This window comes from Ceratotherium simum, chromosome 17 (genome assembly GCF_057802395.1).
Source record: "Ceratotherium simum simum isolate JZ-2026a chromosome 17, ASM5780239v1, whole genome shotgun sequence".
Lineage (NCBI taxonomy): Eukaryota > Metazoa > Chordata > Mammalia > Perissodactyla > Rhinocerotidae > Ceratotherium > Ceratotherium simum.
In genome coordinates this window covers 49,269,815-49,283,124 of record NC_141916.1, presented here as the reverse complement: position 1 = coordinate 49,283,124, position 13,310 = coordinate 49,269,815, and the positions used below count along the sequence as shown (strand labels likewise).

At 41.7% G+C, this 13,310-nt stretch overlaps 1 protein-coding gene and 1 long non-coding RNA gene across 2 annotated transcripts; both read left to right on the top strand.

Moving 5' to 3' along the window:
• Positions 1-2,866: 2,866 nt before the first annotated feature.
• On the top strand, positions 2,867-5,865 carry LOC106802646 (uncharacterized). Its single transcript, XM_087441916.1, has 2 exons — positions 2,867-2,936; positions 4,580-5,865. Exons 1-2 carry the CDS (start codon positions 2,867-2,869, stop codon positions 5,863-5,865), a joined length of 1,356 nt encoding a protein of 451 aa, XP_087298042.1.
• Positions 5,866-6,008: 143 nt separating this feature from the next.
• On the top strand, positions 6,009-8,846 carry LOC147914801 (uncharacterized). The gene is made up of 4 exons (XR_015554899.1): positions 6,009-6,072; positions 7,312-7,359; positions 7,851-7,901; positions 8,578-8,846. It is a non-coding gene; the product is annotated as an uncharacterized LOC147914801 (long non-coding RNA).
• Positions 8,847-13,310: the final 4,464 nt, after the last annotated feature.

The window sequence follows — 13,310 nt, the reverse complement described above, 5'->3', positions numbered from 1 at the left end:
TAATCAAATTAATACCATGTATTTTACAGGAGGGAAGGATAGGGAATTCTTTCTTCTATTCTAATCAGATCTAATATGTGATAGTTAGTTTTATTTTAGTTCTTTTTTAGAAGAGGTCTTAAGAGGTCTAAATAAGTGAGATCAGAGTAGTGACCAGGAGTCATCTAGTCATTCATTTATTAATTTATATATAACATAAATATATAAAATATAATATTTATATATGATAAATAACAGCACCTCCTATGTGCTAGACTGTGCTAGGTGGGGGGTAAATTTGAGGGAACAATTTTTGTTCTTCAAAATTTACACCTTTCTTAGGATTGCAAAGAAATTAAATATAAAATGATAGTTGCTTCTGACATCTGAAGAGAGAAGAGGGACCTAATTTTCTACATATGACCCTCAAGAGTACAACTTGCACAAGCAGGTTGAAATTACAGGAAGGCATAATTTAGCTGCTGAAAAGAGTGTGTCCCAACATGAGCTGTTCTTCTCAAGGTAGTGAGTTCCCCATCACTAGGGATGATAGGCCAGTTGATAGTTGTGTCATATAAGAGAAAAATACCCTTATATTAAAAAAAAAAAGACCTTGAATGTATGACTGAGTTGAGTACCATTTAAAATACCTTCGACCATGAGAGTACATGATTCCATAACATCAGATAGCATATGTAAAAAGCAACGTCAAAATATTACATTAACACAATAACAGAACTATAACTCTTATTAATGAAAAACCATGCAATTATAGCTTTATAATTTTACGAGATCTCACCTTAATAGAGACCTGGTTCCTCTCTGAAACCCACTGTGTTAAGGACTGAGCTATATTCAGGTGAAGAGACAGAATAACTTATCTCCATGAAGTGAAACCAAATTGCTCTCATATGGTGACCAACATAGTGGTCACTGTGGTCATGGTGCCATGAGTCTTGGATAAACATCTAAAAGGGTGTCCACAAAATTAGATGGTCAAAAACAAGTCAAAGCTTCTAGGGGGAGTAGGTCACTCCTGCCCCTCCAATACCTTCATAACTCTTGGTCCAACTCTCTTCAAAAGAGTGTGGAAATTCAACTCAGTACGTTTAGAGGTCGATTCTAGTACTTTTCTGGGGTGGAAAAAATCTCATATTGTGGCTGATGCAGATAAAATCTCCCTTCTTCCATGACTTACTGCATTATTGTCTCATTTGAGTCCTACCGTTTGCTGGTGTTATTTGGCTGCAAGTTTTTCATGAGCTTCTCCCCAAGCTCCTGACTATTGTGTACGGGTTACATTTCATTGCACAGGACATGCAACGGAAATTTAACTTCCAGAAAAAGAAAATGTTCTCCAATGTGTGTGTGCATGTGTTTTCCCCCTGTGTTTAGGGTGAAGCTTACGCAGTGTCACACTTAACAGGACAAAGCTAGCAATGAGGAGATCAGGGAGATAACAGGGTGGGGGCGGGGGATAAACAATAGAGTGGTTGAGAGCATAGGCCCTAGCATCAGACTGCCCACTGGTTTGCTTCCTGATTCTATAACACTTGCTGTGTGTCCTTTCATAAGTTCCCTAACCTCTCTGTGTCATAGTTTCTTCATCAAAAAAAGAGAATAATAAGATTACCTTACATATGGTATTAGATTAAATTAATATATGCCTATGGCACATAGTTGAGCACCTGATAAATATTAGATGTTATTACTGAGAGGTTTCTCTCAGTATTGTCTGCTCTGTGGTTTCTGAGGAGCAGGCATTAGCTGTGACTTTTTAAGTAAAGAAAACTGAGACCTAAAGGCATCATGAGAGTTTGACCCTGTGATGGCAGTTGTGCATAAGAGATAAAGACCTGCTTTCCAGGTAGTGGTAGGACATTTAATTGAGCGCTGAGGTTGACTTCAGTGAGCTAGTCCCAAAACTTTGTATTTTCTCAGCCTATTTTACGTCTATTGTGAGGTTTAAAGTCTGTGCTTCAGCGGACACATTGCAGGTTAATACTGCCCCCTAGAGGACTGGGAAGGTCACTAGCAGGAGTCCACACAGCCAAGAGGTACTCGCTGTTAATGGCATCCCTATAGCGTGAATACCTTCAGGGGAATCGGGAGTCATTTAATCTCTCGACTTCTAGGCTCCTCATCAGAAAAATGGGGATAATAATGACTCCCGCAGAGGATCATGGTGAGATTCAAATGAGATAGTAGCCCATGTGAAATGTTGTAATATAATTTGGGATGCTTCTAGTAGTTATAGCAGTTAGAAGTACTAGTAGTAATTGTTATTACTATCATCCACAGTTCTCTTTCGGGATCCTGCCACGGTTACCATACCATTTGCAGTTAGAGTCAAAGTAGCCAGTGGGCTCAAGAGGGCCTTTATGAAACTGAAAGCTTGGTTGGAGGCTCCTGGGCTAAAGCTTCATGACTCACCATGACACTTGATCTGAAACTCAGTCTCGCACTCTGACACAAAATAACATTGCAGGGGCTGAGTAAAGCATGATTTGGCTTCAGCCCAGATGACAATCTTGCAATCTTGGGTCAGGAGGAAGTCACCTCAATGATCTAGTAGAACTAGAATTTCTCCCCTGTCCCTCTTTGAGAAGCAGATAAATGAACCTAATTTCGCAAAGGACCTTATCAGAGTTTTCCTCCAAACCTCCTCCTTGCTTCTCCTCCCCCAGTTCCTTCTTCTGGCATTCTCTCCAGGGGCATTCTCGTTGTGTGGACCAGGCCTTTTTTTACAACCACCTGGGAATGCCGCCTTCAGGGACTTGGGGCTAAGGGTTCTATAAAAGCCCAGCGGAGCTCTGGGCCCAGCAACCCCGGGACGTGCCACCTGCCTCCACACCTTTGAGAGCCTCCTGCACTCCCCGCTGGCACCATGCTCAGGACTGCCCTGGTCCTCTCTGCCTGGTTCGCCCTGGCTGTGGCTTACCCTGTCAAATTTCAGCGTAAGTGGGCTGTTTGGAGAAGAAATCTTTTTGTGGTATGTGCACATGTGTATGAGTACAGAGAGACAGGCAGATAGACAGAGACAAAAAGAGATCTGCAACGAACATTGTAAAGTGAAATGGGTAACATTTATGTCAAGTTGGTCTCAAGGTGGGGATGGGCAACTGAGCTCTGAGGCCTTGGGTGGTTGAGTGGCTAAGCTAAGATGTGAGTTGTGTGTTTGAATTGACTTCATAAAGGTAATAAGGCTGGGCCAGATGGGCTTAAGGTGGGTGATTACAGAACTACTGAGGGTTTTCTGTGGTCCTATTTACTACTGAGTGCTAAAGAGGCTTTATTCTGTTTAATTCAGGTAAAAAGTCCTAGGGGTGCCCTCATGTGATGGTAGAGTAAAATTCCAAGTGCTTCAGTGGCTAGCTCAGTCACATGCAGATCAGTGGGTCTGGAATGGAAACTTGTGAGTCACATTGAGAAAGGAAAGAAACAGGCGTCCTCATGAACCAGAGAAAGGAAGCTTTCCCCCAAAAGGCTTTCTTTTTCTAGTCCTTCCTGAATTCAATTCATTTCTCAGGAGGATGCGTGTTCATTAATTTGCATTAAAATGGTTACTTTTCCCCATCCCCTTTCTCCCAGTTTTCCTTCTGGTAGCTCTCAGTTTATCAGATGCTGGGTTTGGGGTTCTTTACTGCATATTAATGAATGATAAAGCAAAATGACTAAATTAGAGAGCTAACGATTTTGGCCTCATTGGCAGGGTGCCCGTAACCTGCTGAAATAGGCAGCCACAGTAACTACATATCTTTGACTATAGTCCAAGAAGACCCTGGTTGTATGCCCAGCAGGCTTATACAGTTATGATGCTTTTATGGTTAGCAAGCCCCAAAACATCTGGATTGTGCATTCTATGGGACAGACTGGAAAATGAAGTCCTAGACATAGCCCATTAAATGACAAAATAGCAGGAGCAGCCCATTTTAGAGTCGATGCCATTCTTGCTCATGCACTTTGGAAATAGCTGTTTTCTTTGCTCTGACTCCCTTTTGTTTTTGTTTAGTTTTCAGGAAGTGGAAGGACTATAGAGGGGGAATCTTTGAAATTTTTATTTTGTTCCAGTTTGACCAATTCACATTTAGAGGCACAATATCAAATGCTCCTTCCTAAACTGATACCCTCAAAGGAGTGCGGCATAGGGGACGCTGAGCATACTCCTGGGTGGCAATTAGTCTTCTGGATTTTCTAGCAGTTAGCAGAAGAGAGACTTGTGGTGAGACCACATTTGATTCAATATACCCTTTTTTTTTTTTTTTTTAAGATTTTTATTTATTTATTTGTTTTCCCCCCAAAGCCCCAGTAGATAGTTGTATGTCATAGTTACACATCCTTCTAGTTGCTGTATGTGGGACGTGGCCTCAGCATGGCCGGAGAAGCAGTGTGTCGGTGCGTGCCCGGGATCCGAACCTGGGCCTCCAGCAGCGGAGCGCGCGCACTTAACCGCTAAGCCACGGGGCCGGCCCCAATATACCCTTTTAAGTTCCATGTTTTCCCCAGAAAAAGATCTAGCTTAGAATGGGAATGGTACAGAGATAGTGGAAATATTCTTGCTAGAAAGTATTCGAGCTGTTTTCTTTTTTGGTTCCTCTAGAATTCATCACTGACCAAGTCATTATCATTGACCAGGAATCGACCTCTGACCTAGAATTGACTACTGCCCTAGAGTCAACTACGGGCCTAGAGTCAACTACTGCCCTAGAGTCAACCATGGCTCTAGAGTCAACCACTGCTGTAGAGTCGGCCACTGCTCTAGAATCGACCACTGCCCTAGATTCTACCTCTGCCTTAGAAATGACCACTACCCTAGAGTCGACCACTGCCCTAGAGTTGACCACTGACCTACCAGACTCGACCACTGACCTACCAGACTCAACCACTGCCCTAGAGTTGACCACTGCCCTAGAGTCGACCACTGCCCTAGAGTCAGCCACAGCTCCAGTGTTGGCCACTGCCCTAGAGTTGACCACGGCCCTAGAGTCAACCACTGACCTACCAGACTCAACCACTAATCTAGAGTCGACCACTGCCCTAGAGTCTACCCCTGCCCTAGAGTCAACTACTGTCCTAGAGTTGACCAGTGCCCTAGAGTCGACCACTACCCTAGAGTCAGCCGCTGCTCTGGAATCGGCCACTGCCTTAGAGTCTACCTCTGGTGTAGAATTGACCACTACCTTAGAGTCGACCACTGCCCTAGAGTCAACCACTGACTTACCAGACTCAACCACTGCCCTAGAGTTGACCACTGCCCTAGAGTCGACCACTGCTCTAAAATCAGCCAATGCTTCAGAGTCGGCCACTGCTCTAGAGTTGACCACAGCCCTAGAGTCAACCACTGACCTACCAGACTTGACCACTGATCTAGAGTCGACCACTGCCCTACAGTCAACCCCTGCCCTAGAGTCGACCACTGCCCTAGAGTCGACCCCTGCCTTAGAGTCAGCCACTGCCCTAGTGTCAGTCACTGTCTTAGAGTCAACCACTGACCTAGAATCGACCTCTGCCCTAGAATTGACCACTGCCCTAGAGTCAGCCACTGCCCTAGAGTTGACCCCTGGCCTACCAGACTTGACCACTGCCCTAGAGTCAACTACTGACCTACTAGATTCAACCACTGCCCTAGAGTCAACCACTGACCTACCAGATTCAACTACTGACCTAGAGTCGACCACTGTGCTAGAGTCGGCCACTGCCATACCAGACTCGACTACTGACCTGCTAGAGTCAACTACTGCACTAGTGTCAGCCGTTGCCTTAGAGTCAACCACTGCTCTTGAGTCGACCACTGCTCTTGAGTTGACCACTGCACTTGAGTCAACCACTTCCCTAGAGCCAACCACTCGTGTTTATTTGAAGAACACACAGGCTTTTGGTAAGTGAGGGTTCTGGCTTCAGAGGAGGTCTGGGCAGGATTTGGTGGGCTCCCATCTTTTACATTTCTGAGAGAAAGCCTGCTGTCCTCCAGAGTACTTGATTCCTAGCATAAGCTTGTGACCACACCCATCTTCCAATTTGTTTTCCTAGAAATGTCTACTGCTGTGGAATCAGACATCCTCAGCTTTGAGAAAGAAGCCACTGAGGCTACAGGTAAGGATTCTTGTCTTCAAAAACGCAGAAATTTCTCCCTGCCTCTCTTTCTTTGTTTATAGCTCATTGCATAGGAATATCCTATGGTAACTCACACATTTGGGGATACTTTTGCTGCTTTGTTCTCTGAGGTGGAGTAAACTTTGCTGAAAGTTCTTTGAAACTTGAGGAAAACTGAAGCATTTTCCAAGAGTGTCAGGAGATGAAACCAGTTGAATACCAACATAGCTCCAGCCCAGAGGTCTTCCCCTACCTGATCTCCCGGACCAGCCTTCTGGGCTTCTCTAAAGAGGATGAGCTCCTTGATATCTCCAAGGGGTTGATGGGTGTAGTGGAAAGAACAAGATTAAGAATTTCCTTTTCTTTTTCAGTTGACTACAATTAAATTCTCATGGGGAACTTTTTAGATCAAGATTATGATGTGTAAATCTCATTTGAATTTAAGCTGAACAGAAGAAAAAGGAATTTAAGAGCTTCATTAATTAAGCAGTGTCTCTATCTCTGTACATCCCTCTCTCAAGTCTCCATCATTTTTCACTTTTCTGTCTAGCACTTAGCCAAGGGGTCATAAGATTTCAATGCCTTCCGTCTACAAAGAAACCCCAGTAGTTCGAGGGATGCCTGGGACTTCTGCTAAGAAAGACCCTTGGGCCTTACCTATAAAAACAAATTTCTAAAAAATCTGATTCTTGTGTATACAAATAATAGCTAATATGTATTGAGATCTACTATATTCCAGCACTACTCTAAGTGTATTGGAGGATTGTAGGTAGTAGTGGAGGAATCTAGGAATTGTATTTTAGTGGAAGTTGAAGGTCCTGTTAAAAAAGGTTTGGTTCTCTGGCTTTAAATTTGTGCTTTTCCACTAATTATCTAATTTGTAGAACTTATGTCCCTGGCAAAATGGTTCTCTGCCTCAGTGTTTGTTTTGTTCCAACAACCCAGCATGTAGTGGATGGTTATTAAGTTACCTATGTCTTCCTTCCTCTTACAACCCATGGGGTGTCAGGAAAACTTTCATGTTTGACTACAAGAGCAAGAAACATTCTCATGGCCCAGATCCATCTAGTCATTTCTGCTAATATCCTGGACCCCACCTGTTTCCTAACGTGTCTATCAGGAGATGTTTTCTGACTGTGGCAATTACCAATAAACTGAGACTCTTTGGTTTTTAACAGAAAGAGAAAATCCATGGAGGTTTTAACCTTTTAAATTAAAACATTACTTCCTTACTTCTAGCAAATGTCACCAGTGTTTATTCGGAAGAGCCCATGACTAGAGTACCAGGTAAGGCCAAAAATCCTTGTCTTTTTTGCCTATTCTTGGTCTTTGAGGAATTTTTAGTTGGGATGCTTTCCAGGAAAGACTCAAGAAGTGAGTCTCTGGTAGGTACTCTGCCTGTGTTTACACCCTTCTCAACCAACCCTCACATTCACTTAGCTCAATCCACTTTTGGGGGAGAAGAGAGAGTATGGCTCTTGCACATGAGGATATGACCAATTTATGTGCTACTCTCAGGGCTTCCAAGTGTGAATGGAGACCAACCCTTTACCCAAATCCTTCTCATGGAGACCATTTGCGTTCCATTTCCACTGGTAAGATTCAGGCACGGCAGAGTGCCTTGGCGGTTAGGAGAAGGAAACTTTCAGTGCCACAGACTCAGTGGAATCCTACGTTAGCTAGCGCTACTTGAGGCTGTTGGCTGAATGCTAGACACACTGAATGCTAGACACACATTACTGGAAATGAATAAAAACCTTTTCTTCACTTAATTGCAGATGAGCCCAGCACTTCCATGGGAACCAATGAGTCTGTCTCAGTGCTTTTTTGTAAGTTTCTTCTCTTGCCCCTGATATTGTATTGGAGATCTGAAACCATTTTCAGTTCTGGTTTTAATCCACTGGGAAAGGATTCCAAATGTAATGGCTTTCCCAGATGCTGAGATAAGCTATAAAATCTAATGTAGAGGTTAAAGACAACCTCTTTTCTCTCTGAGATTTATCTTCCAAGTCTAATTATCAGGATTTTCAGTAACCAAATAGGCATAGGGTAAATAAGTCCTCTCATTTTAGCTTTCCAAGATTCCTTTCTTCCTGACTCTCTAGGATATGGATCCTAGTCCAGGCCATGGAATATTTTTAAGGCAGAGCCTGAAGAAAAGGCATCAGATTTTCTGATGCATAGAAGATATAATTTTGTTAAAAATTGCAAAGCCTTGGGCTTTGTATCAGGAGGTGCCAGTTTTAATACTTGGCCTCACTCTTGGCTATTTTGGAAGCCACTAAAATGATTTCTTCGTGAAGAAAAATGGATACCCAGACTGTGTAAATATCTCACTTAAGGCACAAGGAGAGGGAGGGAGGATAAGGAATTACACCTTCAAAAATTAAGTCACACAGTGACTTAAGCCCAAGGTCACAGTGGTAAATGGGAAAGATGAGGCTGATCTTTTGAGCATTAGGTAACTCCCATTTCATTTTTTCTTTCTTTTTTTCTCATTTTCAGAAAATGAATCAAATGTTCCACTAGCTGTCCACCCCCCTGCTACCCACTACTTTCTAAGAAGATTCTGAGCTTCAGAACAAGCCTACTACTATGAAATAGAGAATTGCATAATCATAGCAACTAATGAAACATAGATCGGGCTTCCCAGCCCAGGAGAAACAGCAATACATTGACCTTGGGCTGGGTGGAAAGAATTTGACATCATGGGAGGACATTTCTTAAACATTTGTAATTTAATATGAGTTCAATAAATATTCATTTGAATTGAATTTTGAGAATTGTTATTGTTTCACAAGGGAACAGATTTCTTAGTTGCCTTGGATTAGTACCAATAATAATTTTATTCCCCTCTGGTAGATATTTTATAACAAGCCTCCATATCTTGACAGGGGTCACAGGAAAGCACCAAATGAACCTGTGGGAAGTATATTTATCTATTACTGCTGTAGCAAATTGGCACAAATTTATTAGCTTAAAACAAAACAAATCTGTTACCTTGCAGTTCTATAGTTCAGATGTCAAAAATAGGTCTCGCTGGGCTAACATCAAGGCATCAGTGTTCCTTTCTAGAAGCTCTGAGGAAGAATTCGTTATTTGCCTTGTCATATCTAGAGGTTGTCCACACTCTTTGGCTCATTGCCTCCTTCCATCTTCAAAGACAGCAATGGCTGGTTAAGAAGTCTTTCTCATATCATTTCACTCTGACACTGACTCTTCTGCCACTCTTTTCCACATTTAAGGACCCTGGTGGATTACATTGGTCCCACTTGGAAATACAGGATACGCTCTCTAATTGAAGTTCAACTGATCGGCAACTTAAGTTCTCCTTTGCCTTATAATTTAACATTTTCATAAATTCCAGAAAGTAGAGCTAGAATAAACTAGGATGTGGACATCTTTGGGAGGTCGATTTCTTCCTACTACAGACAGGATAGGAAATCTTAGTTCTCTCAGCTTTGTTTCAGTGGGAGATGGAGACAGTTACCCATGCTTTGGTAATGTTTAAACTAGATTTTTGCAAAAGGATATGTATCAGTTTATGTAAAATTAGTTGGTATTGCAGGTATTTGTACTGTGCAGTATGTATATGCAATAGTGTAAATGACGCTCTAAAATGGTAGAAATATACGTTGAAGTTGCTCTACATTTGTAAGTTAAAGCAATGAGTCCCTTGTAGTGATATGCAGATGTGGAAATGGGGAGATGTGGATTCTAGTTCTAGCTCACTGCTTACTGAATCACATGCAAACCTCAGCTTCCTCTTGTAAAATGAGACAGTTATAGCAAGTCAATTTGCAAGTTTCTTTTACTCTTTAATATATTTCAACAAATAATGCCGCAATTTTGGGAATCACTAACTTGCAGAATTAGCTATCTCAGAGAGAAATATTTCATGTTTACCAGTGATTTTAATACAATATGCAGTAAGAACCCTCACTCATACAAAGAATTTGTACCAGAGAACAGCAGACTTTAGGATTCCTTAATCTGGCTCCATTAAGCCTCTTGTCTCAGGGATTTTCTCCTTAACAGGAAAGTAGTTGCAAGGCCTCCACTTGATCTTTTATAAAACTGTAAAACTACATCTGTTCTGCTGGTCACTATTTTTCTAATTTTTCTTCCTGTTTTCTTGTTAATTTCCAGCAGATTTAGCATGGAAATTTATGAAAGATGATTAGAATGATTAACAAAGGTTAGCCAGGAAAAAGTGTTAGTGGATTCAAAGTAGGCACTCAGTATCTATCCAGTATGGAAAAAAGCTTTTATTTCAAGTTCCAATGATCAATTAAGGGTGGATGCCTAGGGATGAAGGAGGTTGGTGCCAAACCTGGAGATTGATTGAAGGCAGAGGTATAGCATGTGTGCTGAGTATTTTCTGAGCCTGGTATAAGTGGTAGTTGAAGTTATTTACAGGTTTAGATGAGATCACTTAGGAATAGGGTATACGTTAGAAGAAATAAGGCAATTCTCTGTCTTTTCCTTTCTGCTATTGATCACACCCAGTAATTTTTTTTTTTGTTTCAGGTATTTTATTTTTCAGTTCTAAAATTTCTGTTTCATTCTTTTGTATAGTTTCTATTTCTCTACTGAGAAATTTTTTCTTTCCATTCATTTTGAGAGTGTATACCTTTACCACACGGAGGATAGCTATAACAGCTGCTGGATAATTTCAATATCTAAAGCCTTTGAGGGTTGGCATTCATTGATTGTTTTATCTTTTGAGAATTGGCCAAGTTTTTCTGTTTTTAAAAAAATATGCAGAGGAATTTTTCATATTATCCTGAACACAAGGAATGGCTCTGTTTCCAAAGCCCAAAAAGTTCAATAAGGAAAATTTTGGACATCAGAGGGTAGAGTCACTCATGATAAATCTGGATCTACCCACCACTAGCAAATGGCAGGGGAGTTTGTCCCACTAACACATTTTCTACCTGCCACTTTCAGTGGATGATTGTCTCTGGCACTTATGAGACAAAAGTATAAGTATTTAACATCATACTGCACATACAGATGTAAAAATAACAAAAAGGAGTGCATTGAGTGATCCCCAAAGGCCTTATCCAAAAAGTCTAACTTTTTTTTTCTTTAATGCACTGTTTGTTCAAACTTTATCAGTTGAACTCAGTCACTTTTTTCTTTTTCCCTATAGAAACAGCAAAGTTAAAACATTTGCTTATTAGGGGCCATAATAAGAGACTCTGCTGTCTTCTGGCTGTGATTTGTGGAATGCGGGAGAACGAGGCTAAGCTGAGAGGAATGGCTGGAGTATCCAGGGAGGCTCTTTTTTCTTGACTTCTCGCCACAACGTCTCCCTCCTTTCCTGTGCATCTCCCGGGGTCTTGGGGGTCTGCAGGCTCAGGGTTTCTCTTTTTCTGCCAGCACACATGCCACTGTGGCTCCATCCTCAATTCCTCAACACCTGTTTTTATCTCTGTGCCCAGCACTTCTTCCCCCCACAGAACCAGCAGAATGGTAACTTTAGCACCTATATCCAACAGAGCTGTGCAAGTCTGAGTCCTTACCTTCCTCAATATTTTGCCACATATTTGGAAGGGTGCACAAGGTTTTTGTTCTCCACTAGGGGCAAAGAGATCTCAATCTCAGCCGGAATTCCTAAAGAAGCTGAGATCAGAGTAGAGGGGAAGAAGGAAGCAGAGGGATACAGATACTTGGTATGGAAACGTAGGTATACTTACGAGCACAGAGATACTGTGCCAGTAAGCAAAACACATTTACTTTCAAATTCAAGCCCTGCAGTGGCTTCTCATGGCTCAACTGAAAAAACATCCAATGTTTTAGGTCTACCAAAAGGAGTATACCAGCTTTTGGGAATCCTTAATCCTTCCACCTCTTATTACCTGTAGTGGAGAACAAAAACTAAAAGTTTCCATTCTACCGCCTTACTCAGTTTTTAACCACTTCTCAATCCTACTCATTGTTGAGCAACAAAATGGAAGACTATTTACTGACCAAATGACCATGCAGTTTGATCAACATGCCAGCTACCAATTCCCATGGACTTCCTCAAGTCATATTAATCAGCCTGCAGAGCCTTCAACATTCTCTCCAGAAGGCCATGGCTTTGCCAGTGCTCCAACCTTATTGCCAAAATTGCTGTAAGCTAATAAGTTAGCCTGCCTCTTTTGGTACAAAAGACACTAGAGTATTTATTATTCACGGCAGAAGCAGCAGCAGCCAGAGGAACATCATAGCACTGGTTCCCCGAGCTTCAGTCCCCTCAGGGAGACAAGATGAGGGCCAGATGTCACTTGTGCATGCAGTGGGGGTGCATCATAAGAGAGGAATCCTGAAGTTAGGAAATTCTTATCTTATAAACTCTGAACACTATGGGTGACCTGTCCATCTTCCCTTCTGAGGAGAAAAAGAGACCTTATCTTGACACTGGAATGTAAGCAAATGTTTCTGGGGAAAGGAAGGAGCTTTATCTTTAAATGGATCTCCCCTCAGACCAAGAGGGACATGCTATTTCTAAATTCCAAGGCTCTGTGCCAGGGCCAAGTCTAGAGTGAGGCAAGGGAGGCACCAATGGCAAAAAAATTAATAAGGCACTAAATCAAGTGCTGACTCCACACCTGAAGGGCCCTAAGACCAAGAAGCTCACTGAATTTTGCCCCTTAGGTGAGTGTCCCTTACACTCCTCACCCTAGTCCTGGTCCTGCTGCTTGTTAATCAAACATGCCCTTTATTCAGAAGAGAAGACCTAGGCCATGCAGAAATGCAATAAACACAAGGAGAATGTCTCCCAACATCTACACCAAGACCAAGGTTACATAAGGTACCCAAGCTGGGTCTCCAGCTTGAAGACAGCAACCTCCGTAATAGTGTGAGCCAATTCCTTATAATAACCATCATACATTGCTGGTGGGAATATAAAATGGTGTACCCACTTTGGAGAACTCTTTAGCAGTTTTTAATACAATCAAACATACACTTACCATATGGTATGAGTTTTTCTCTTGGGTAGTTTTCTAAGAGTAATGAAATCATGTATTCAGAAAAAGACACATATGTTGAATGTTGATAAGAGTTTATTCATAATGGCAAAAAATTGGGAACCATTCAAATGTTCATCAACAAGTAAAAGAATTTTTTTTCAAATGTGGTATATCCATGCTACTATACATCAAGAATACTACTCAGGAATAAAAAGGGACATATTACTGATAGACACAACAAAATAGATGAACCTCAAAAGCTCAGCTTAAAGAAGC